The sequence below is a fragment of the Oryx dammah genome, unplaced genomic scaffold (genome assembly GCF_014754425.2).
Source record: "Oryx dammah isolate SB20612 unplaced genomic scaffold, SCBI_Odam_1.1 HiC_scaffold_29, whole genome shotgun sequence".
Classification (NCBI taxonomy): domain Eukaryota; kingdom Metazoa; phylum Chordata; class Mammalia; order Artiodactyla; family Bovidae; genus Oryx; species Oryx dammah.
Window position 1 is genome coordinate 104430390 of NW_024070213.1, and position 27369 is coordinate 104457758.

Below are 27369 nucleotides of genomic sequence, written 5' to 3' on the forward strand. Positions count from 1 at the left end.
GGAAAAGTTTTAAAGAGGAGGGAGCATGTTCTGCCTTATCCTTCCTCTGTCTTGTTGAGAACAGGTGGAGGCCCTGTTCTGAGGACGATAGACAGGAAACAGAAAGGAGTCCAGGAAACTGAGCTCTTCATGAAAATTTCCTACAACCATAGGACTGCACACCTCTGGACTTCTCTAAACTGAAAATACAATTTTAGCTAGTTTAAGCCCATCACTTCATGGGAAATAGATGGGGAAACAGTGGAAACAGTGTCAGACTTTATTTTTTTGGGCTCCAGAATCACTGCAGATGGTGACTGCAGCCATGAAATTAAAAGACGCTTACTCCTTGGAAGAAAAGTTATGACCAACCTAGATAGCATATTCAAAAGCAGAGACATTACTTTGCCGACTAAGGTCTGTCTAGTCAAGGCTATGGTTTTTCCTGTGGTCATGTATGGATGTGAGAGTTGGACTGTGAAGAAGGCTGAGTGCCGAAGAATTGATGCTTTTGAACTGTGGTGTTGGAGAAGACTCTTGAGAGTCCCTTGGACTGCAAGGAGATCCAACCAGTCCATTCTGCAGGAGACCAACCCTAGGATTTCTTTGGAAGGAATGATGCTAAAGCTGAAACTCCAGTACTTTGGCCACCTCATGCAAAGAGCTGACTCACTGGAAAAGACTCTGATGCTGGGAGGGATTAGGGGCAGGAGGAGAAGGGGACGACCGAGGATGAGATGGCTGGATGGCATCACTGACTTGATGGACGTGAGTCTGAGTGAACTCCGGGAGTTGGTGATGAACAGGGAGGCCTGGAGTGCTGCGATTCATGGGGTCGCAAAGAGTCGGACACTACTGAGTGACTGAACTGAACTGCACTCAAGCTAAAATTTGGAGAAGGCAATGGCACCCCACTCCAGTACTCTTGCCTGGAAAATCTCATGGACGGAGGAGCCTGGTAGGCTGCAGTCCATGGGGTTGCTGAGAGTTAGACACGACTCAGTGACTTCACTTTCCCTTTTCACTTTCATGCATTGGAGAAGGAAATGGCAACCCACTCCAGTGTTCTTGCCTGGAGAAACCCAGGGATGGCGGAGCCTGGTGGGCTGCTGTCTATGGGGTCGCACAGAGTCGGACAAGACTGAAGCGACTTAGCAGCAAGCTATTATTTGGGATTTCTTATCACTAACTTTCTTATCTGTTCTCCACTGATAAAAGAAGCACATGTATTGTTTCATTTATGTTTTCTTTTTTTTCTATTTGTGAAATATTTAAGTCTAGTATGACTCATAGAAAAATTTAAGGAAAACTTATTTTAATTACACTTGAATGAATACAAAGCATAGGTTGTCTGGTTTCGAGTGATAACCAGATGAGGCAACTGCCAAGTATGAAATTTGCAATTAAAATATTCAATTAAACTTAAATAATTCAAGAGCATAACAGGTGCATGAAATAGGAACTCTTAAATTAAATGCCCAGACATCAGAGTGGTAAGAGTTATCACTCTTTGCCCAAAAGAGTAATGCATTAGTAGCATTTTTATATAAAAACATTTTAATTAATCCTCTCAATCCCCAAATAACTAAAAAGAAGGAAAGTCATAGGAATTATCAACTGAAATGAAAATAGGTAGAATTTTCTTCTCAGAAGATTCAGGGAGATGTAAGTGACTGAATCTGTGTTCCATGGCAGATTTCAGAGGCAAAGTTATATAATTTTCTGGTCTTACATGGCATGTCTACAGCTTTCAGGTCACCCTAGGATAACAGACTTTCTGTTGAGGACCGAGCAAAAGATTTCTCTCTACTCATATTTTTTTTTCCTCAAAAAAAACCAAACTTTCCTTTTCTTCTTTCCTTTCTTTTCTAAATTAAACTGTTTCAATATAATAGTTAAAAATAACATTTTTACAAAGAGAATTTTGGATAGAAAAGTACCAAGAGAGAAAGGAAATATAAAAAGTTAACTTTTTACTTAAAACATACAATTTCAATTTATTAGAATAATAATATGTGTGCTAAAAAAAGCACAGTTTAATTGGATACTTATTTTAAACTATTGCTAAGTTATTATACATGATTATTATATGTCCTTTGAGCAAAATCAAAAGATGTCACATCTTGAAAAGGTTAAATTCCACTGAACAGGCTAATGAGCATATCGTTTCCCTGCTCTGTATTTTTATTACATGAAGAAGAATGGAAATGGAGATGGAGAAAAAGACAACAACCATGTGACGTGAACTAGACAGATACGCACACATAACTCTATTACACGCCTCCCCAAAGCTGAACCTTGTTTCACTGGATATCACTTCCAAGTGTCACAGAACTGCCAACCAATCTAGTTTCAGTGAATACAGTTAAGCCTCCTCTCTGGTATCTTTCTTTTGACAGAAATCTGTTTATTTGTTCTAAATTTGATTTTATATAAACTTTGCCAACTGAATAAAGTATAATAATGACATCTTATTTCCTAAAGAGAATTATTTTTTATTCTAACCTATCAAATATGGGGCAGTAAGCATGTACAAAAAAAATTGATTTTATGTTTCCAATGTATTACTAAAAACCCCATTAATTAATATTAGGAAAATGAATAAGTTGTAGCTTTTACCTTTTTTATTTTAAAATTAACTTTTTGCCTAGAGTCTAAAGAAAGCGAAATGTAGCCTTACTATAGTAACATGTCTGAAAAACAGATGAAGACTCAGGTAAATGGAGCATTCATTACAAAGATACTTCGGATTTAAAACTTGGACTGTGAAGCATTTACCCATATAAGTCCATTTCTATCCTGTAACAGGTCCTGAACAAAATGCTTCACAATTATTATCTTGTGTAATTCTCTTAATAAACCTATAAGGGTATAATCCCGATTTTACAAATAAGGAACCACCAAATCAGAGTGAGTGAAGTCGCTCAGTCATGTCCGACTCTTTGTGACCCCGGAGACTGTAGCCTACCAGGCTTCTCTGTCCGTGGGATTTTCCAGGCAAGGGTACTGGAGTGGGTTGCCATTAATTGTTACTCAAATCTACTTAGTTAATTATTGTTGGATATAGGATTTGCAGACTATATTGTATATTAATATATGCATAATTCACTTTATACCTGTCTTTTGAATATGTAATTAAGGCTATATTTTCCTCTACCTGTCATACAATAATAATAGGTGTGAATATACTTTCCTAGTTAAAAAAAAACTACTTAATAGGAAGTAAGAAAGAGAATTATGCTGGATGGCTTTATGATAGTGTTTTCCATATTATTTCTTTTCATACTTAAAATCAGCAACTGAAACTATTATTACTCATTTCACTTTAGAGATGTGAAAACATCAGAGAAAAGTTAAACAGCTTGCCCATGGTAATATAATTGCAAAGCCTCAAGATGAGACTTAAGTTCAAAACTGCCAGGCTTCAAATCACACTGTCTTTCCATGACTCCACAGTGGTAGACTGGGAATACATACCTATTCTTAGTTTAAGCGTTAATAATTGCCCTCTCTCTCCTGCTCATATACCCAGTGCTTTTTTATTTTCTATATCAACAAATTTCTCTTCTTTCTGTATTTGTACATGCCAACCCCAATATATAAACATCTCAGACTTGCCTCAAAGGTGGATAAACTACAGCCTCCAATACCAAATCAACTTCACGAAGAAGTGCATTATAACCAAATCACTTGTGATAGTCAATTTCATGTGTCAATTTCATAGGGAGCTCAGAAATCTGGTTAAACTTTTTTTTTTTTTTTAATGTTTATTTCTTTGGCTATGTCAGGTCTTAGCTGTAATATGTGGGATCTAGTTCCCTGACCAGGATGGAACCCAAGCCTGCTACAATGGGAGTGTTGAGTCTTAGCCACAGGATCACCAGGGAAGTCCCTAAACATTATTTCTGAGTGCATCTGTGAGGATGTCTCTGGAAGATCAGCGATGTATCCAGCAGATGAAGTAAAGCAGATTGCCTTTCCAATTGTGGGTGGGCATTATTTAATCTACTGAAGGTCTACTACTACTACTAGTACTAAGTCGCTTCAGTCGTGTCCGACTCTGTGCGACCCCATAGATGGCAGCCCACCAGGTTCCGCCATCCCTGGGATTCTCCAGGCAAGAACACTGGAGTGGGTTGCCATTTCCTTCTCCAATGCATGAAAGGGAAAGTGAAGTCACTGAGTCGTGTCTAACTCTCAGCAACCCCATGGACTGCAGCCTACCAGGCTCCTCCGTCCATGAGATTTTCCAGGCAAGAGTACTGGAGTGGGGTGTCATTGCCTTCTCCAGCAAGGTCTGACTAGAACCAAAAAGAGAAGGGGAAGATTTTTTCCTCTCTCCCTAGGCTGGGACAGGGATCTGCCCTGAGCACTCCTGGTGCTCAGGCTTACAGACTCAGACTAGAATTTACACCAGGCTCTCTCAAGGTCTTTCAACCACACCACCAACCTTCCTGGGTCTCCAGCTTACAGAGGACAGACTGTGGGACTTCAACCCCTATAATCGCATGTGTCAAGCCTTACAATATTATCTCTTTACTATAGTACATACACAATCAGTTTTGTTTCTCTGGAGACTTTGATCTATGTAACTTATTTTTGGGCTTAAGACCCATTCCTCTTAATTCAAATGCTTGTCAGTGAGTGTAAGCAATATCCTCCACAAAAGCAGAGCTGTGTACAGTGAGAAACGGGATAAAACCAACAGCTAACAAACTCTGTAGCATTCATTATTATACAATTACATCGAGTTTCCAGGCACTTCATTTAATCCTTACAACACCAGGTGATATCAGAACCTCATTTTACAGATGAAGAATAAGAATTAAGCAATCTGACCAAGCACAAGACCAATAAATGGGCAACTTGAATCCTAATCTGTTTAATGCCAAAACCCTTGCCCTTAGTATTTCACAAATCTGCCTCCATGATGCAAAGGTGAGTGTTCAGCTTTTTAAAAATCAAAACTTCCCCTCTTTTCTACTCCTCTTCTCCCCACAAAAACAAATATCCCTCTTTTCTCTCCTTTTCTCCCCACAAAAACCAATACTATTCAAAGAGGTCTATTTTCTGGGATCATAGTCAAATCTCTTTCAAATATTCCCTCATCCTCTTAAGAGAATTTTGTGATTTAAAACAACCAAATTAAGAATTAAAAACACAAATTAAAAGTGGTAACTACCAAGGATGGAACTTTAACCTGTATACAGACTGGCTTTTATTCTCTGCTATTTACAGGGGCTTTGCAACATGGATGACTAATTATAATGTCATTTTTTAAAGGAGAGACATTTATCAGTTGGATGGTGCACAATCACTGCTGAGGAACCCCAAGCTGGGATATACCTATACGCCAAAGGCTGACCTACTCGGTAAAAGTCGAGGTAATGAGATTCTTGATTTGTTCATTCATTCATTCAGAACAGAGCTTGAAAGGGCCATTATAGAGATTTTAATGACTGGAAGGGAAGAGAGATAATTTAAAAAGCAGTCACAAAGTTGTGTACAGGGTACCATGATGCCGTCTGATGCACAGTGGAAGTTCAGAACAAGGAAATCTAACTTAAACTAGTTTGTTAAGGCACTGGAAAAAAAAAAAAAATAACGAACATTCGTGAATTCCACAGGAATCAACACACTCAAAAAAAATTACCAAAATAGAAAATAATCAGTCCCTGATTCCATCATGGATATGGTTATAATGTGGGATAGAGATGCTCCCACAGGCACACAGAGATTTAGTACAATGCACTCACTTTAAACATAAATGTTCAATGAAGTGGGTGTTTTCTTTGTCCCTTAACAGCAGGGCTCTAACAAAAGTCTGCTGTTGAAGCAATAAATTATGAAAGGGGAAAAGGTATCATGTATCTCACAGACCAGCAGGAATTGGTGTCAGGTCAGCAGCAGTCAGAACAGTTACAGTAGCAGTTTCTAACTTAAGAATAAGCAAGAGGAGTTCCAAAAATGAAGTTTTAGCCTATCTCCTTTGGCCTGGGAATATATTTTACAACCTAGAAACAATTCACTCAGGGGCTTATCCTGAAGTACTTGAGGAATTAAAACAAAACACCATTTATAACAATGTTCCTAAAACTAACCTTTCAGGTTTACTTTTGGTGATGAGAAGACATATTCCTTCACTCAACTCAATGGGCAAGGGAGCAAGGATCTGTTCGTGGCAGGAGTCACTGTTTACAGGTTCTAGCAATGGGAGCTAGAGGCAAATGTGTGGCTGAAGACAGGGAAAAAGAACTGGTGTGGAAGCATAAGATTTGTTGGAATGATGGAAGGTTGGGGATTGAGGTGTTCAATGAAGAGAAAATGGGTGAATACTTTCAGCACCACTTGCTCTTTATTCTCTTGTCTTTTCTGTTTACTCCACCATCCTATTTTATAAAGGTACTGGCCCTGCCCAGAGAAACTTCTCATCTCTGAATGCTTCCCATTACTTTTGTTTTAGAGCAGAGTCTAGAAATTGGCCATCTTGCTCATCTTTCTTTGATATCAGTTGTTGCTTATAATTACAGTTCTACTCTCTTCTCCAATTCTAAGTTTCAGGAGACTGAGGACTCATTTTACATCTTAGGTTTGCTTTGACTCTAGAATCTGATCTTTGAAGATTTAGAGAACTTCCTGAGAATTTTTCCATCAATTAGGCACAGATACAGGGAATACACACACACACAATCGTTAAAACAAATAAACCAAAGGCAATCCATAGAATTTAAATGGCATTAAAAACTGGATACCTTTAGATTTCAGGGTAGCTCAGATGAATCCCCTAACCTGAAATTTCCATTCTTTAACAAAGTGCTTGCCTGTCATTTTCTGAGTCTGGAGATGAGATGTGGTTACACTGACCAGGCTGGATCTGCGTCTTCTTCTGTAGATGACTGGTGGGTATTTCTTCACTCTATTCTCCGTATTATCAGAACAGCAAGATCAGAACACACCTCCTTCTTGCCTTTCATCCAACCCCCCATCTAGTCACTTCCACAAATAAGAGTGCCTGGGGAAAGTCAATGTAGGGGCACTGTAATTGAAAGCAATGGAGGAGTAAAGAAAAAGGGCATCTTTTGGTACTCATTCTTCTTCTACAGAGGTAAACAGGGATGAAGGAAGAAAGAAAAGCAGGGAGGCAAGGCCCTAAAATAATCCATGACACACCCTTCACACACAAAGAGTTTAAGGAAAATGGATGTACCAAAATCATGGACAGCACATACAAATATACATCCAACACATATTTATCAAGCTTGTGCTATGAGCTAACCACTATACCAGGCACTTAGGCTATATATAAACTCTGTCTTCAGGGAGATTACATAAAGCTTACATATACAAAATGAACTAAGAGTTGTACTTATTTAAATACCACTATATTCAGCTAAATAGGAATTTATGAAGTTCACTAGAAGGTAATAAATGTTAAAAAAAAAAAAAGAATTAAGTAAAAGAGAATAGGAGTATGAGAGCAGTGCAGGGGCTGCAGTTTAAATAGGGCAGCTGGGGAGCCTCATGCAATTCTTTGGAGCAAAGAATTGAAAGAAGTGAGTGATATGAGATATAATTTAGTCATAGTAATAATTTATTACACTATTTATATGAACAGCATGCAAGATGAAAATAAGCAGCAGATGACAAGATACTAATTTTTAAAATTCATCATCTTAATATACAGATGGTCTCCCTCAAAGCTTCAATTATACTTTAAGAAACTTCTCCAACATATGAAGCAACTTCTCCCAAAATGAAGGCCAAATTAGTTAAGTTTTGCGTAAGAGATAAAAAAATGGAAGACAACATTACTGTATTTCCTGGTGTGTCTAGGAAATAATTCTTAAGTCACGGTAATTGTAAATCTGCAGAGGACTGACTGGAACTACACAAATAACAAATTCACATCTGTTCATTTTTCTACAAGAGTAGAGGAAGATACTTTTTTTTTTTCCCCATGATATAAAACCTCCTTCTGAGAAAACTAAAGTTAATTTATTTGAAATCCTGCTGCCTATCAGCCAGCACTGCCCACATGAATGTAATTTTAGGAACTACAACAACAAAAATGCTTCTGGCCATTTGAGCAACTTTCAATCAGTTTTAAAGTTAAACCAAACACGAGGCACTAAAAAACAGGGTGCAGTTATGAATCTCTTAATAAACCTCTTTTATAGGCTTTCTAATACATGTCTTCAAATGCACCTACAGTGCACTGGATAAACAATGATTATAAAATTAAAGGCCGTTTTAACGAGATTTCAGAAAAATGTCTTTCATCATTTTTCCAACATGCAAAATAGTTTAACTCTCTCTGCACAGTTGAATGAACATTTCTACATGCAAAAGCGTGACCCACACTGTGCCATTTTAAAACTATATTTGTAATAGAAAACCTATAATACAAACAGGCAGAGGAAGGATTTAATCTCCTCCTTTCTGTTGCCAGGCTCCTATTTTTAAAAGGATTCTGATTTCTCTCAATTTTACTTTAGGTTGCAATGGGGAGGGCAACATTTAACAACAGTTAGCAACATTCTTTGCTTCCAGCAAGCAATCCTAGACACCAACATCACGATGTGTAGTATCCATCACTATAATGAAATGAGTGTAAAATAATAAGTGGTTTAATTCAGTCCTATCCAAAAGCACTTGTTAGTACCAAGGAGGTGTCAAGGACTTCACTAAGTGCTGGAAACAAAGACGTAAATAAATTATATCCCCAGCTCCTAAGGAATTCCTAGAGTGAATTTCAATTCTTTGGTCATTGTGTCCATGCATTTTGTAGGAAAAAAAATTACTACTTCTCCATTTTTTGAAGACAAAATGTTATCCTCTACTACATTCAGAAGTGCATAATATTTCCCAGTTTTTAGACCCATGATTAATGTCCATATTTTGCCCCCACAGGGACACAAAATCTTCATAGAAATACTTCTCTACAGTACATGGTCTTTGGCCATTTTCTCCTTTCTTGCTGTCCTATACATCAGCTTCAATAGCATCAAATACCCTAGGTTTCTCTCTTTTTCTCTGAGCACACTTTATGGTTCCACTTTCAATACCAACGTCCTTTAATACTGATGTTACCCAGGATTCCATCTATGGTCCTTCTTTCCTTTATCTACATATATACACACATTACACACACACACACACACACACCCTCCACAATTATCTATAGTTAGTTTCAACTCACACACTTGTATAATTACTCCTAAATCTACATCCTCTACTGCAGAATACTCTCATGAGTAGTAGAAACACCATTCTAGCTGCCTAGTGGATGCCCAATAGTCATCTGAAACTTAGGTAGTCAATTCTGTACAATTTTCCTTCTAAATGAACTTGTTCGTTTGTCTTTCTAGTTTGACTCCTCTTGTCTTTCTCTTTATTATTCTTCCTTTTGCTCCAAGCTGAGCTGAGTCTTTACCTTTTCATAATAATACAAGCATCTCTTGCTTAGAAGAGATGTTACTTTATTAACATATTTTTAAATCCAAACTTCAAGCTACTTGAGGACAGAAACTATACTCTGTTTATTCTCGCCATCCAACATCTATCACTCTGAGGGCTCTAATATTTGTTGAATGAATGATTGAACCCTTATTTCCAATAAACAAATTGCGTATGTGTTCATACCTATTTGCTGTTGTTGTTCAGTTGCTAAGTGAAAGTTGCTCAGTCGTGTCCGACTGTTTGCGACCCTATGGGCTATACAGTCAGTGGAATTTTCCAGACCAGAATACTGGAGCAGGTAATCTTTCCATTCTCCAGGAGATCTTCCCAAGCCAGGGGGTCTAACCCAGGTTTCCCACATTGCAAGTGGATTCTTTACCAGCTGAGCCACAAGGGAAGCCCAAGAATACTGGAGTGGGTAGGCTAGCCCTTCTCCAGCGGATCTTCCTGACTGAGAAATTGAACCAGGGTTCCTTGCATTGCAGGTGGATTCTTTACCAACTGAGCTGCCAGGGAAGCCCTTAAGTCACTAAGCCGTGTTCAACTCTTTGCAACCCATGGACTGCAGCACAGCAAGCTTCCCTGTCCTTCACTATCTCCCTGAGTTTGCTCAGACTCATGCCCATTGAGTCAGTGATGCCATCCAATCATCTCATCCTCTGTCACCCCCTTCTTCTCATGCTCTCAATCTTTCCCAGCATCAGGGTCTTTTCCAACGAGTCAGTTCTTCACAGTTCAGTACAGTTCAGTTGCTCAGTCGTATCTGACTCATTGTGACCCCATGAATCGCAGCACATAAGGCCTCCCTGTCCATCACCAACTCCCGGAGTTCACTCAGATTCACGTCCATCGAGTCCGTGATGCCATCCAGCCATCTCATCCTCTGTCATCCCTTTCTTCTCCTGCCCCCAATCCCTCCCAGCATCAGAGTCTTTTCCAATGAGTCAACTCTTCGCGTGAGGTGGCCAAAGTACTGGAGTTTCAGCTTCAGCATCATTCCTTCCAAAGAAATCCCAGGGCTGATCTCCTTCAGAATGGACTGGTTGGATCTCCTTGCAGTCCAAGGGACTCTTAAGAGTCTTCTCCAACACCACAGTTCAAAGATATCAATCCTTCGGCACTCTGCCTTCTTCACAGTCCAACTCTCACATCCATACATGACCACAGGAAAAACCATAGCCTTGACTAGACGGACCTTAGTTGGCAAAGTAATGTCTCTGCTTTTGAATATGCTATCTAGGTTGGTCATAACTTTTCTTCCAAGGAGTAAGCGTCTTTTAATTTCATGGCTGCAGTCACCATCTGCAGTGATTCTGGAGCCCCCCAAAATAAAGTCTGACACTGTTTCCACTGTTTTCCCATCTATTTCCCATGAAGTGATGGGACCGGATGCCATGATCTTCATTTTCTGAATGTTGAGCTTTAAGCCAACTTTTTCACTCTGTTCATTCACTTTCATCAAGAGGCTTTTTAGTTGCTCTTCACTTTTGGCATAAGGGTGGTGTCATCTGCATATCTGAGGTTATTGATATTTCTCCCGGCAATCTTGATTCCAGCTTGTGCTTCTTCCAGCCCCGCGTTTCTCATGATGTACTCTGCATATAAGTTAAATAAGCAGGGTGACAATATACAGCCTTGACGTACTCCTTTTCCTATTTGGAACCAGTCTGTTGTTCCATGTCCAGTTCTAACTGCTGCTTCCTGACCTGCATACAGATTTCTCAAGAGGCAGGTCAGGTGGTCTGGTATTTCCATCTCTTTCAGAATTTTCCACAGTTTATTGTGATCCACACAGTCAAAGGTTTTGGCATAGTCAATAAAGCAGAAATAGATGTTTTTTGGAGCTCTCTTGCTTTTTCCATGATCCAGCGGATGTTGGCAATTTGATCTCTGGTTCCTCTGCCTTTTCTAAAACCAGCTTGAACATTAGGGAGTTCACGGCTCATGTATTGCTGAAGCCTGGCTTGGAGAATTTTGAGCATTACTTTACTAGCATATGAGATGAGTGCAATTATGCGGTAGTTTGAGCATTCTTTGGCATTGCCTTTCTTTGGAATTGGAATGAAAACTGACCTTTTCCAGTCCTGTGGCCACTGCTGAGTTTTCCAAATTTGCAGGCGTAATGAGTGCAGCACTTTCACAGCATCATCTTTCAGGATATGAAACAGCTCAACTGGTATTCCATCAACTCCACTAGCTTTGTTCGTAGTAATGCTTTCCAAGGCCCACTTGACTTCACATTCCAGGATGTCTGGCTCTAGATTGGTGATCACACCATCATGATTACCTGGGTCGTGAAGATCTTTTTTGTATAGTTCTTCTGTGTATTCTTGCCACCTCTTCTTAATATGACCAAATGGAGCTTCGGCTTCAGCATCAGTAATTCCATTGAATATTCAATGTTGATTTTCTTTAGGATTGACTGGTTTGATCTCCTTGCTGTTCAAGGGACTCTCAAGCATCTTCTCCAGCATCACAGTTCAAAAGCATCAATTCTTCAGTGCTCAGCCTTCTTTATGGTCCAGCTCTCACATCTGTACATGACCACTGAAAAACTCATAGCTTTGACTAGAAGGACCTTTGTCAGTAAAGTGATGTCTCTGCTCTTTAATACATTGTCTAGGTTTGTGATAGCTTTTCTTCCAGCAAGTAAATATCTTTTAATTCTGTGGCCGCAGTCACTATCTACAGTGATTTTGGAGCCCAAGAAAATAAAATCTGTCATTGTTTCCACTTTTCCCCCATTTATTTGCCATGAAGTGAAGGGACCAGACACCATCATCTTCATTTTTTGAATGCTGAGTTTTAAGCCAGCTTTTCACTCTCCTCTTTCACCTTCATCAGGAAGTTCTTTAGCTCCTCTAGGCTTTCCTGATAGCTCAGTTGGTAAAGAATCCTCCTGCACAGCAGGAGACTCCGGTTTGATTCCTGGGTTGGAAAGATCCCCTGGAGAAGGGAAAAGCTACCCACTCCATTATTCTTGGGCTTAGCTGGTAAAGAATCCACCTGCAATGTGGGAGACCTTGGTTTGATCCCTGGGTTGGGAAGATCCCCTGGAGAAGGAAAAGGTTATCCACTCCAGTATTCTTGCCTGGAGAATTCCATGGAAAGAGGAGCCTAAGGGGCTACAGTTCATGGTGTCTCAAAGAGTCGGACACGACTGAGCGACTCAGTCTTTCTAGTTCCTGTGACAATACAGTGGGGGAAATCCCACCAAACACTACTTACTTCTACAGGATAACCCTGTCAATCTTCTCTGTGTTTTTATTACACAGGTAGGTTTCTCTGGGACTGATCACCCCAGGCAACTAAGAACCCCAGGCACCTGACCTGATAGCTTCTTCCTGCAAACCACTTGCAAAAACTCACTAAATACTTTGAAAGCTGTAAAGTGAGCTTTTATGTTACCTATAATTTGTACTTTGAATAATCACATATGATGGTTTACACTATAACCTGCAATGAAAACCTTTTCATTGTGTGTCTTTTTTAATCAATCTGTATGTATTACAATTTAGCTTCTCCATTAAATTATTTCTGACTTCTTCTTTACCATCCTACAGATGTCTAGGTCATCATATATTAATTTTCTTGCGTTAATCTATCCTGGCATCTTGACAAGACAGAAGACTTGGACAAATTTCTTGAACGGAGTATATAGCATTCTACATCCTATAGCATATAGTATAGCATCCAAAACTCGAGTGGATAATTTAATGCTAAAATATACTCAAGGATTTACATGCACAAATACATATAAATGGTTGATGAAATCATCAAGCATGGTTAATTTGCCCTAATTTCAAATAATTACTAATTTTTACTTTTGAAAATATTTTCAATAAAGGCTACACTTATATTCTTAGTTGATCCACTTTTCCTGTAGGGGTGGTTAATCTTATAGGAAGTCTACAGATTAGAATTGAAAATTACTGAAAGATACATTTAAACAATGTATTTCTATAAATAAAAATCAATTATATAGCCACTTACACATCTCAAGTAGGATTTTAAACAGATTATTTCTATTTTAGGAACCATGAAACATCATTACAGTTTTAATAAATCAGAATAGAAGTAAGTGCTTTATGATTTACTATTTGAGTTTTTCTGATTAACCAAGATATCAGAATTTGTTGTGCTGAAATATCCCTTAGCTGGTTATCCAATTATATAACATAATTATTTTCTCTTATCAATTAAAAAAAATTTTTTTTCAATATGTTTGTCATAAAGAAAATATTTTGGGTTTGGTGGGAGAAAGGAAATGAGAAGTCAGATCTTGACATCAGATGATATATTCCAGAATCTTTATCCCACCTCAGTATGTATATAATAACCATGTTACCTGTGAGGTAATTTTATTACTCTTACATTTTCTGGATATGGCTTTTTCATAGGTATACATAATGGAAAAAGCAGTGGAATAAATCAATACAAAGAGTCAAATGGAAACATGACTAATAACATGAGTTGGAAAATAAGGGAATTGACTAGATATACTTGGCAAACCGGAGACTGTTTTCTAGCAAACTTGCATTTTGTTAGTTTATTTTCACTCAGTGAAATCACTCGGAGAAGGCAATGGCACCCCACTCCAGTACTCTTGCCTGGAAAATCCCATGGATAGAGGAGCCTGGTAGGCTGCAGTCCATGGGGTCGCTACTAGTCGGACATGACTGAGCGACTTCACTTTCACTTTTCACTTTCATGCACTGGAGAAGGAAATGGCAACCCACTCCAGTATTCTTGCCTGGAGAATCCCAGGGACGGGGGAGCCTGGTGGGCCACTGTCTATGGGGTCGCACAGAGTCGGACACGATTGAAGCGACTTAGCAGTAGCAGTAGCAGTGAAATCACTAATCAACTTATTTAATAATTTATTAACTCATTAATTAATCCATATATAGATAGTTTAAATCATTCATTAGACTCTTAATCACCATGGATTAGTGCACAATTTAAAGCTTATGTGCTTGGCATGGTGCTTGGTACTGGGGATGGAATGGTACCTAAACATGCCCTGGCCTTATAGAGATTGCACTGTAACTAACAAAAACATGGTATCATGTATCTAAATGTATGTGTGTGCATGCTAAGTTGCTTTGATCATATCCGATTCTTTGCAACCCTAAGGGCTATAGTCTGCTAGGCTCCTCTGTCCACGAGATTCTCCAGCTAAGAATATTTGAATGGTGTGCCATTTCCTCCTCCAGGGGATCTTTTTGCATTGGAAGGTGAGATCTTTACCACTAGCACAACCTAGGAAGCCCAATATGTAAATATGATCTATACTAAAAAGAAACAAGTGTTAGTTGCTATGGTAACATCTGGGACCAACTATTCATATTCCAATTCTGGTAATAAGAAAGGTATCAAGAAATATTCCCAGAGAAGTATACAGGTATGTAAAAGTATGAGGCCAGGCAAAAGGGATGGGGAGTAGGGTATAAAGAGGTCATAAGAGGAGAAAACAGAGAATGTTGCAGGCAAAACAAATAGTATGTGCAAAGGCCTCCTAGCAAATAAGAATATAACATTTGGGAAAAATCCAAGAAAGAACTTTCAACTAAAACCCAGACATATGATAGAGCAACAACAAAATTTGGAATCAATTATCTTTAGAAAAAAGTACAACCTAAATAATCAGAACAACCAGTTTAAACTGTAATGAGTGGGAATAAAAGAATCTAATTCACATTAGTATGAGCACAAAATTGTAGTAATTTTTCACCTGAAAAGAATTTAAAATAATTTAAACCCCACCAGTTGAACAGGATACTGATTCATTATTTATCAGCCCTATTCCCCATCCGAGCGTGAGCTGGAGGCACAGAGTGGCTGGCCTCAGGAGAATAGCTGGTTTCCCCAAATTTGTTTCTCAAAAGGCCAAATTTTGTTTCTCAAAAGGCCAAAAGTCAGATCCTTCAATGGAAGGTGAGTGCTTGGGAATCTTGACGTGACTTAAAATCAGAACAGCTCTCAAGTGTTGGAATGGAGCATTAGGAAGTGAATCCAGAGGCAGGTAATGGATATAATATAAAATTTGAGGGTTATTTAGAAGATAGGGGAGTCATTCTGGCCCTGATCTCCTAAAGTCTGGACCGTAGTTGTTGGCTTTCTAAAGAATTTCTCAGCACTAATGTGCTCTAAAACAAAATCTTTACAAGAACTGGTATCCAAAGAGAGTCTTCTAACTCCCCATTAGTAACAAATAAAATGTTTATTGTTGCTCTGATATGTGACCCATTCCTCTTGAAATGTAAGATCTCTGATATAAATATTTCATGTCCGTAAAATAACGGATCCCACCAGGAAAGGAGCTGTTTGCTTTCCTTGAGGTAATTTTTTTCACTTTGCTCCCTATTGCTGAACTGTACAGATTAATAAATAATTTTGTTTGCTGAAGGAAGAGAAAGTGTTTCATAAACTCATGATCCAGGACTGTTTATAACTGTTGGAAAAGACTTGATTATACAAAAAAAAAAAAAAAAAAAAAAAATTTTTTTTAAAAAAAAAAAAAAGAATAAATCATCAACAAACATGTGAGACTTTCCCAAACACAATACTTTAAATATGGGAAATTTAAAATTTGAAATAAATACAGAAATACATTTATCTGGAAGGGATACTTCAAGAGTAGAACAATGTCGGTTTACCTCCCTTGAACATATAGTCACTGAAAAATCAACCAAAAGCCCAAATGGACTTCTAATCCAATTTAACAAGGCTGTGATAAGTTCATATTAAAAACAAAACACAGAAGAATAATCAAGAAGTGCTTGAAAATAAATAACAAGAATGGAAAATTTATATTTTAAAATATAAAATATACCAGAAGTTATATTAAATAAAACAATTTGTTCTTGGTGTAGGTTATCAAAAGACCAAAATAAAGCCCATAACAACCTTTTGTTTACATATAATTTAGCCTATGTGAGAAGCAGTTAATAAATTACTACGGGGACATTATGTTTCATTTTGGGGGAAAAAAATCACCTTAATACAAAACATATATTCAAGGTAGACTAAGTAGCTGAAGAAAAAAAAAATTCTAAAAACATTTAAAAAATGGACAATAACTTTTTAAAATAAATGCAGAGGATTAAAGGAAAGGGTCTATGGATTTTATATATATATATATATACACACACTCAAGTTATGCACAATAGAGTATCATAAGAAAATTAAAAATACAAGCAAAAGCTAGGAGAAAATACCTGCAGAACAAATGTTTGTGTTATACATATAAGTGCAGCAGAGGGGCCTATTTTTACCTTAAGTCTTATAAATCAACAAGAAAAACATCTCAGTAGAGAATTAGGTAAAATGGCTGAGAATTCGGTATGCTTGAGCCCCTTGTTATTCACCTTAAACTACCACAACATTTTTAATCAGCTATACTCCAATACGAAATGTTTTTGATGTTAAAAAAAAGAACTAGGTAAGAAACCTGAATAATTAATTTCTAGAAAAATTACTAACAGTTAATAAACTCCACGGATAATTAGGGGAAATGAATCAAGCAACACAGTCTTGAAACCATCCTACTGGACATTTATTAATGCTGTCTATGTAATAGACCCAATTGAAACAATATAATCAGAGGTAGTAATGAAAATTATGACACATCTGTACATATACTCAGGAGTAAAAAATCACTGGTTATGCACATATGCAGGGGAAAAGTTAAAATTATGCTTGTATAACTACATGTTATAACTACATACAGAAAAAAGTAAAAAGATATGTATTAGAGGAGGGGATAAGATGTGTAAGGAATGCAATAATAACTTTTATATTTTACTCCTATTTTTCAGTAGTGTTTCAGTGTTCTACAACAGTACTGTATTCAAGTACAAATGAAGTGGCAAAATGATCAATTAAAACAAAATCAAAGTATATAATAAGTGTTAGGTTTTGTTCTTGCCATGTGAACAAGTAGGTAGGTACCTGCAAGCTGTTTCACCTTCTTCCAGGAATCACTAAAGAGCCTGACGAGTCATGTATCCAGAGCTCTGATGACTCCAAGCCACTGGAATATGACCAAAGTCTCTCAGTCCCATTCATCTGATATTAGATATGGCAAGCACTTCCTGGCATTCCTGTTTGATAGCCTCTCTTGAATTCTCTGTTTTGAGAGACCTGTTGACTTCCCTGGTATCCTCTGCGCACGCCCCTCCATTCCTTACATGCACATATCCATGGAAATTGGCAGGAAACCTTGTCCTGAACTCTAGCCATTTGGTCAAGTGTTATGTCCTCCCTCATTTCTAAAGATCTCACTTTCATAGGCTTCTCATGCCTTATTTTCAGTGAGGATTCATGGAATGGCTCAACCCCATTATCAGGTAGTCCCACCAGCATAGCTCAGCTGGTAAAGAATTGGCCTGCAATGCAGGAGCCCCTGGTCCAATTCCTGGCTCCGGAAGGTCCCTGGAGAAGGGATAGGCTACCCACTCCAGTATTCTTGGGCTTCCCTAGTCAATCAGCTGGTACAGAATCCGCCTGCAATGTGGGAGACCTGGGTTCAATCCCTGGATTGGGAAGATCCCCTGGAGAAGGGAACGGCTACCCACTCCAGTATTCTGGCCTGGAGAATCCCATGGACTGTATAATCCGTGAGGTTGCAAAGAGACATGACTGAGCAACTTTCACTTTTTCACTTTACTTCCCCCCTCATTTCTACAGATCTCACTTTCATAGCCTTCTCACGCCTTATTTTCAATGAGGATTCAAGGAATGGCTCAACCCCATTATCAGGTAGTCTCACCACTTTCATTTTGTAATCTCTTATCTTTCTAACCTCTCAAGGGTCCTCAAAACCTGACCCTGAACAAACAAACCTCTCATTAGAACTGTATCTATGGTGACAGCTCTGCACCCGACGTCTCCCTCACTGCTCTATCCTCCTCAATTAATTCCTCTGAAGACAGAGCTCTTGGCATCATGAGATATATAAACGTGTTCTATGTAAATTTTTAGATTTGTTAAGGAGTCTTTCCCTTAACCACTCTCTCCCATTAAAAACTCATGTGTTTGGCATTGTGCTTGACACTGGGGATAGAATCTGTCACTCTGCCTCAAAATAAAGCTCCCGACAGGCAGCTATTGTGGGTTGAATTATATCTCTCCTAAAAAAGATGTGTTGAAGTTGTAACTTGCAATACCTTATTTGGAAAAAGGGTCACTGCAGATATGATGTGATAACAAGAGTGAGCCCCTAATCTGACTGGTATCCTTACAAGTGGATACAAAGGCAAAGTCACACAGGGAGATTGTCATGTGATGACAAAGGCAGAGATTGGAGTCATGCAGCTGTGAGCCAAGGAACTCCAAAGAATCCCAGCAAATCACAGGAAAGAGGGAAGGAAGGATTCCCCTAACGGTTTCAGAGGGACCATCCCCTGTGGACACCTTCACTTTGTACTGCTAGCCTCCAGAACTGGGCCACAATCAATTTCTATTATTTTAAACCACTTAATTTGCAGTACTTCATTGTGGTAGCCCTGGGAAACTAATACAGGAATCAACCCTAACATAAATGTATTTGTTTCTGAAACTTTAAGAAAATACAACTCTAGATACCTTATTCAAGAAGGCTCTTGTTGTCCAGAATTGTTCAGTGACAATGATCAAAACAATCATTCAAAGAACCACAAATGTGGCTATCTAATATCCATTGCTAACCTTATCGCTTCTAGTAATAAATGTAACCTCCTCTGCTCTGATATGAATTTCATAAATCATTTGTAAAATTAACAAATACAGTTTGAACTTCTGTAGATATGGAGAGATATAATGACCAATAAGAAACTGCCACTACCTCAAGAAGCTGAATTTGAATCATAATTACCACTGTATTTCAATATAAAATATGGTATTTCTATATCTTTAAACAGATAATCATTATGTTGCAGAAGTATGTATTTATTCCTAGTCTATGTCTTGTTCACTGAGGCAGATGTTGATCAAAAGCTTTCCTAGCACTTCTAGAGATGATCATAATTTTTTGCCTCTTCTGACTTTTTAAAGAGCATAGCAATTGAATTGTGGTATTGAATACTCCACCATAAATCATAGAATAAACCCCATTTGAAAGTGGTGTTATAATCTTTAATATGCCACTGCATCCATATATTAATTTTAAGGTATGTTTACATGTATATTGTACTGATGTGCTCAGTCATGGCTGACTCTTTGCGACCCCATGGACTATAGCCCACCAGGCTCCTCTGTCCATGGAATTTTCCAGCCAAGAATACTGGAGTAGGTTGCTATGTACATGTATATTCATAAGTCTAAGTAGCCTGTGGTGATTCTGGTATTTGTTCTTGCTTGTTTGCTTTCTGGTTTTGAGTTTCGTTGTCATTATTCTCTTCTGTTTTTTGGTTTTCAATTACATCAGACTTTTTACTATCCATTTTATCTAGCTTCGCAAAAATAACTGAGACGTATAACTAGTGCAACAAATACTATTTGATTAAAGATTTGATAGAACTTACTCATGAAATGCCTTGATTCCTTGGGGGAGAAAATTCTTCAATGTGGTTTTCAAATTTTTACAAGGTTTTGATTCAGATTGTCTACTTCTTCTTGGGCTAATGTTAATCATTTATATTCTCCCAGAATAGTATCCATATTACTAAGATTTTAATATATATAACTAACATTGTTATTTTAAGCTTCCATATATCTGAATCCAGGCCCATTCTCATTTTCAATATTGTATATTTGAGATTTTACATTTTGTCCATGATCTTTGCCACAAATTGTTGATCCTTTAATAGAATAAGCTCTTACACTTATTCATTACTTCCCATTGTTTCTCCATATTCTACTTTATTAGCATTTTCAATTTTTAGTTCTCTTAAATTTATTAGTTTATTGTATTATTCCTTTCCTAGCTTTTCAGATTAGATGATTACTTACATTTTTATAGAACAAAAATGACAGCTAATTTATGGTGGCAAAATCTCTATTATGCACAGAAATAATCCCCTCTGTTACATAAGATAATCAAAAATTGATTGAAACACATTAAATTTATTATCTGCATTCTGAAATCTGGTACATAATGAAATATTCAGTGTTCTATTGAATTCCCTGTTTAGGTAGCAATTGGAACAGACTGACTGGGATAAATCTATAACAATGAAAGAACACTGAGCATTTTTCAGACGAGAAATCAATGATATTTCTGATGGCAGTGGGCAGTGTACTTAAAAGGTTGAAAGTCGGCTGTGCATTTATAAGATTTGACAGTGTAAATCACTGAGCAATGGTCCATCTGACTTATCCCTGAAAATTTATTATACCTGAAAAGATTAATGAGTATCATAAGGCAGATCTGTTAAACTGGCCTTAAAACAACTTGTGGGAACTACTGAATTTTAATAAATTTGACAATATGAATAAAAGACTAAATACAGGCTATGCAATAAATGTAATACATCTATTGCTATTAACAGTAGAATTGTTAGAAGTAGGCAAAATGGTTAAGAGGGTCAAAAGGTGTAAATGTGAGTTATAAGTCCTAGAGATACAATGAACACATGGCAAAGTGACTAGTTAATAACATTATATCATATATTTAAAAGTTGCTAAGAGAGAGATGCTAAATAAAAGTTCTCATCACAGGAAAAAAAATTTGTAACGGTGTATGGTGACAGATGTTAACTCAATTTCCTATAGTAGTCATTTTGCAATATAAATAAATATTGAATCATTGTACATCTGAAACTAATAAAATCTGACATGTCAATTATACCTCAACACAAAAAGGTACAACTAAGTACTGTTTTAAATTTCACATTATATGACTATAATCTGTAACATGGATTGAAGTGATATTAAAATGTGATAATGTTTAGGCAGTTAAAACAGTTTCTATAGTACTTTCTCAAAGGCAACTTAGCTCAGATGTACAAAACCATGATGTTTTTAACAAAAGAGTACAGCCTGAGTTTAATAAACTAAGGAACTATCTTAAAAAAAATTTAACTTATACTTTTTGTTAGATGTAATTCCCAGTATTTTATTTCTACATGAAAGGTGTTTTGAACTAACTATTTTCTTGAATTTGAAAGTTGTATACTGAGATTTTTTTCCCCTCAAAATCTTGGTTTATTTCTGCCAGCTTGGGCAGAAATACTATTGTTGCAGCTTTGTAGTGTCAGAACATCTTAAGTTCAAATATTGGCTCCTCTACTGTGTGTGCAATCTTACACAAATTATCTGAGTTTCATTTTCTTTTTTGTGCAGACATCAAGTGAAGATAAACTGTCATAACATATATAAGCAACTAACAAGAGTAGTAGGACATAAATATAATTCAAGTAACTATTCCCAAAGAAAAAATTTAAAATTATTCTATCATGAGAGTTGCATTATAAAGAAAACTGAATGCTGAAGAATTGATGGTTTTGAACTGTGGTGTTGGAGAAGACTCTTGAGAGTCCCTTGGACTACAAGGAGATCCTACCAGTCCATTCTAAAGGAAATCAATCCTGAATATTCATTGAAAGGACAGATGCTGAAGTGGAAATGTGATGCAAAGAACTGACTCATCTTAAAAGACCCTGATGCTGGGAAAGATTGAAGGTGGGAGGAGAAGTGGATGACAGAGGATGAGATGGTTGGATGGCATCACCGACTCAATGGACATGAGTTTGAGTAAGCTCCGGGAGTTGGTGATGGACAGGGAGGCCTGGCATGCTGCAGTCCATGGGGGTTGCAAAGCGTCGGAGACGAATGAGTGACTGAACTGATAGCTATACATATGCACTGCTTGGATATAACTTGGTATTAATCTTGTATAAAAGAAGTCCTCAAAGTTTTAAAATCTTTTAATGCAATGCTTCCTAAACTTCAGATATAACCATTTATCATTTGTACTATTTCTTACTTAATAGTTTTCCAAATCATTTTTTTTCTCTTTTCTCTCCTAGAACAGTATTTGGTTGTGCTAGTTATACTTTTAAAATATAAACATAAAAATAAAACTATAGGAATTAATTTAAAGACTATCTCTGGCTTCTTAGAATCATCCTGAGTCTGGTCAGTGATGACATACCTGTCTTTAGGAATTATTGTTTTGAAGTTACAAAATGAAGTATGTTTCCAAGTTATATTCCAAATAAAAATTTTCAGCAATATGATTTTTTCTACAATTTACAAAGCAGATAGATTTGTGAACATTGAATATGTTTTTTTAAAAAATCTAGGTTACTTATTTAAAGCAAAGTAGAGGACCTAATAGGAGCTTATGATTCTCAACAGCTTTTATGGCTCAGTGATAGAGAATCTCAGTGGTAGAGAATCTGCCTTGCAAGGCAAGAGACAGAGGCTTGAGTCCTCGTCTGGGAGGATCCCATATATCTCAGAGCAACTAAGCCTGTGCACCACAGCTATTGAGCCTGTGCCCTAGAGTCCAGAAGCCACACTATTGAAGCCAGTGAGACCTAGAGCCCATGCTCCCCAACAAGAGAAGCCACTACAAGGAGAAGCCCTGGCATTGCAACTGCAGAGTAGTCCTCACTCGCCTCAACTAGTGAAAAGCCTGTGCAGCAATGCAGACCCAGCACAAAAATAAATAAATAATACTATAAAATTCATCGATAAATACGAGCATTTCACGTTAACTACTATAACAGCTTCATTAGTTTCAGGTTTTGGTCATAAAGCATCTTTAAGAGACTTAACTGATAATATGAAATATGATTAACAACTGCTGCTACCACAAAGGAATGTTATTGGGCTAAAGTGAGCAAAGCAAACTCCTTTACTTTCAGGATTTGCAATAGAACAAGGAATAATTTCTGTATATTAGAGAAAGTTATGTGATATAGCATATATATCTCAAAAAATGTTTTTTTATTTGTGAAATAGTCCTTTAATTGTCCATGAGAAAACCTTGTTTAACTACATAAAAAAAAACAGAAAAAAAAAATGATTGCTCCTAGGTATACATGATACCAAGCATATTTATAATATTATGGGTTGCAAAATATCTATCAGTGTATTTTATTACTATTTAATTAAAATCATTGAAGGATTCACCTATTTTGAAACATAATTATGTAGCAGAATTCTGTGAACCACATGTGTTATATAACACAATACATCAAAAATCACTGCCATCTTTTCTTGTGGAATTGCCTGTTCATTTGAGGTAACAGTTAAGTGTTGTTAAAGAAACTTGCCATATTAAAAACATTACTTTGACACTATTTAGGCCATATCTCATTTCCTACAAATGGTGAGGTGGAGGGACCCAATCTTGTTAACAATCACTCCTCCAGCAGGAATTTTCATTAGGGTTCAGGGAGGTTTATCTATGTGTTTTCACAGTTTATATATGTATCCACAGAGTGAGCTATAAAATGCAGTTCTTAAATTATATCTAAAGTATATTCATCTAATTGAGTAAATTTTTCATAGAATAAGTGTGGGTAGACATCTTCTTTTTCTTTCAACCCTTGCCCAACAAACATCACCAAAAGATAGTTGACTTTTTAACCAATGGCTGCAGATGAGAAAAACAAGTTCAGAGACGAGATGCTAGTTGTTCAGCTTTTCTCCCCGAAAATGTATAGAAAATAGGCACAAGAAGCAAAGTGGTCATATGTGACCCCAAAAGGTCCCTCTGACAATATTATTTTCAGAGGAAAAAGTAAATAAGCATTTGTATAAATTTATTAAACTGATATGGTTCTTTTCCATGAAATAATAAAGTATGAAATTATAATTTATTATTTATTATGAATAATAAACTATGAAATTAAAAGATGCTTACTCCTTGGAAGGAAAGTTAAGACCAACCTAGACAGCATATTAAAAAGCAGAGACATTACTTTGTCAACAAAGGTCTGTCTAGTCAAGGCTATGGTTTTTCCAGTAGTCATGTATGGATGTGAGAGTTGGACTATAAAGAAAGCTGAGCACTGAAGAACTGATGCTTTTGTACTTGGTGTTGGAGAAGACTCGTGAACGTCACTTGGACTGCAAGGAGATCCAACCAGTCCATCCTAAAGAAAATCAATCCTGGGTGTTCACTGGAAGGACTGATGTTGAAGCTGAAACTCCAATATTTTGGCCACCAGAGCTGACTCGTTTGAAAAGATCCTGATGCTGGGAAAGACTGAGCACAGGAGAAGGGAATGACAGAGGATGAGATGGTTGGATGGCATCACCTACTCAATGGACATGAATTTGGGTAAACTCTGGGAGTTGGTGATGGACAGGGAGGCCTGGCGTGCTGCAGTTCATGGGGCCACAAAGAATCGGACACAACTGAGCAACTGAACTGAACTGAAACTATGAATCAGTAATATGGTCTCATCATATTTAGATGAAGAAGACATGGGGGGGGGGTAGCTTCGCTAGAGAATCTAGACATATCCATTCAAGAAAAGAAAAAGATGCAATCTCAAGTTATCTCAAGGAAATGATGGTTTTATACACACACACACACACACATTTATTATGTATATGATGAAGTATAAAACACCAAAGATCTCATAAATATCAGGGGCTGTACAAACTGGAGAGGGAGTGCTCCACCTGAAGGCACAAGTTAAAAAGAGAAAATTGAACTCTGCAGGTCAACACAAAACACACATTGATCTAATTTAGATTTCAGGCCAAAAGACTGAGACCCCAGGTTTAAAGTCTAGGAGGTTAAAGCCAAGGTAAATGTACAAATAGGAAGTTAAACTGAGCTCATCTTGTCTGCTTTCCCTGAAAATATCTTGATTTTGGTTTGTTTTTCTCTTTCTGAATTTTTAAAAAAATGTATGTGCTTGAGATTTAGCCATATTAAAAATGAAGTTGAAAAATTAATTTAATACTATGGATATTGCATTGCAGTCATTAAACACAAGCAGTAGACATCTTATGATGCCTGTTCCCTTTCTACAGGGAACTGGTCCTCCGCCCTTCTATTCCAATCCTGGAGGCACTGTGAATGGAGGTCTGTTTCAAGAATGCCTGACCTTATGAAGGTTACTCAAGACCTTTTTCAGGATCAATAGATACACCAAGACAGCTCCTTCAGAGCCCGAGAACCCTCTATATGCATAGAGGTGTAGGAGTCATCTCATTAACATAGACAGAGTACCAGAAAAAGTAGTGAACCCTTAGGAAACCAAAAATACAAAATAGAGACAAATACTCAAAACATAATAAAGTACCTGGGTCTATTTATGCCTTCATCTAGTCAACCCCAGGAAATTTTCAATTATGGGGGCTAATAAATTCTCTTTTGTGTTTAAGCAAGTTTAGACTAAGGTTCTATTACTTATAAACAAAAAAGTATCCAATACAAGAGACAGAAAAGGATTTCAGTTTAACTTGCATTTATCCACTCACATCTAACTGCACCCCCCTCAACTTTCCGTTCAAAGAACAGAAGAGCATTTTCCTCCAGTGATTTTTCTAAGCTAACATACACAGGCATTCCAAATTATCCCATTATTCCAACCTAATCATCACTACTTTTGGAGGACAGGGTGGAAAAAGAAAAATATTATCTTATTAATTTCCCAGGTTCAGTACATACTTTCTATACATACTTTGACACCAGCGATTCTTTAACAGAGGATAAAATCTACCATTAAAAAATCAAGATATCAATTATACAGAGCATCATGCAGAGCAGTCTTATTTCATGAACCCAAGTACTAAGGTACAAACTTAAAAAAAAACACTAAAAGCAGTTAAACCAATTTTTGTATGTTATATGGCATACTACTTCAAAAATTTCAGCCATATTATGTCAATACACACGAATATCAGTGATGTGACCCAAAACAAAGAGTTGTAATACAAATACCATCTATTTGCTCACCTCAGAAGCATGATTCATGAAAAGACTTTCAGAATATTAGCTATCATCATATCCATTTCCAGCAGTGAAAGCAATAGCCTTGCTCATCACATGTTTCAAAGATACCAAACCAGGGAAAGCAACGCATACTCACAAATTATAAAGCATGTCAGCCATGTTGCTTCGGTAATACAGAGCATTCCTATAGGCGCTTTCAGCTTCAGAAATTTTGCTCTGACTCTTGAGAACATTTCCAAGGTTACCCCACGCTGCCAAAAAAAGAAAGAAGTATTCAGACTACTGTCATTCCGATTATATATGATATACTATCAAGCCGTGAGAAAGTACCACAAGAAGAGAAAAAAAGCTCATAAAACATCTTTAAGAAAGAAAATTTATTTCCTTTAAACTCAAACTGAGGGGTTACATGTGAAAGCCTAAAGGATAATGATTATGTCTCAAAGCAAATATATACACATACAATTTATCATAAGGCCAAGAACAATGTTACCCTAAGATCACCTACAGATTTGAAGCTCTTTCAAATTTCAGTAAAGTTCTTCACGAACTGAAATTGTTGTATACCTACTAAACCAGAAACTGTAAGAAATGATCTTAAAATAAACAAAGGTTTCATTCAAAAACAAAAACACTGATAAATAACAGAAGAATTGGGAATCAAAAAGAAGATAACTAAGATCAAAGATATAAAGAAGCTTAATAGTCATCAGAATATATCAGCAAAACATTATGCTCCTTAAAATAGTTAAGTATATATGGTTTACTCAGATATAATGCTTTTATATCTTTCCTGCTAATAAATTCACAAGTGGGAAAATCAATAAGTTTGTGTCTTCACACATAATCACACTTAAAAATTTACATTTTCACTATACCCTTTATTTTTCACTCCAAACAATCATGATTTCTCAATATTATAAGATACCCCATCACCAGCTGCCCACAAAGCAAGGCGCTCAAGCAGACCTATCCCTCAAACTTGGATGCTTCTCTTGTCCTTTTTCTTTCCCACAAGGAGATGGGTTGCTAGGCCCTTAAACCAGAGTCCCTCTCAACTAGAAGATGAGGATGAGAAGACTCAT

At 37.1% G+C, this 27369-nt stretch overlaps 1 protein-coding gene across 1 annotated transcript in view; it reads right to left on the reverse strand.

Annotated features, from left to right (window-relative positions):
- The window catches only part of TMTC2 (transmembrane O-mannosyltransferase targeting cadherins 2), a 434311-nt gene that overhangs the window by 162856 nt on the left and 244086 nt on the right, over nucleotides 1–27369 (reverse strand). The window contains exon 4 of the mRNA XM_040234484.1: nucleotides 26421–26535. Within this exon, the coding sequence (XP_040090418.1) occupies nucleotides 26421–26535 (115 nt within the window). The remainder of the gene's footprint in view (nucleotides 1–26420; nucleotides 26536–27369) is intronic.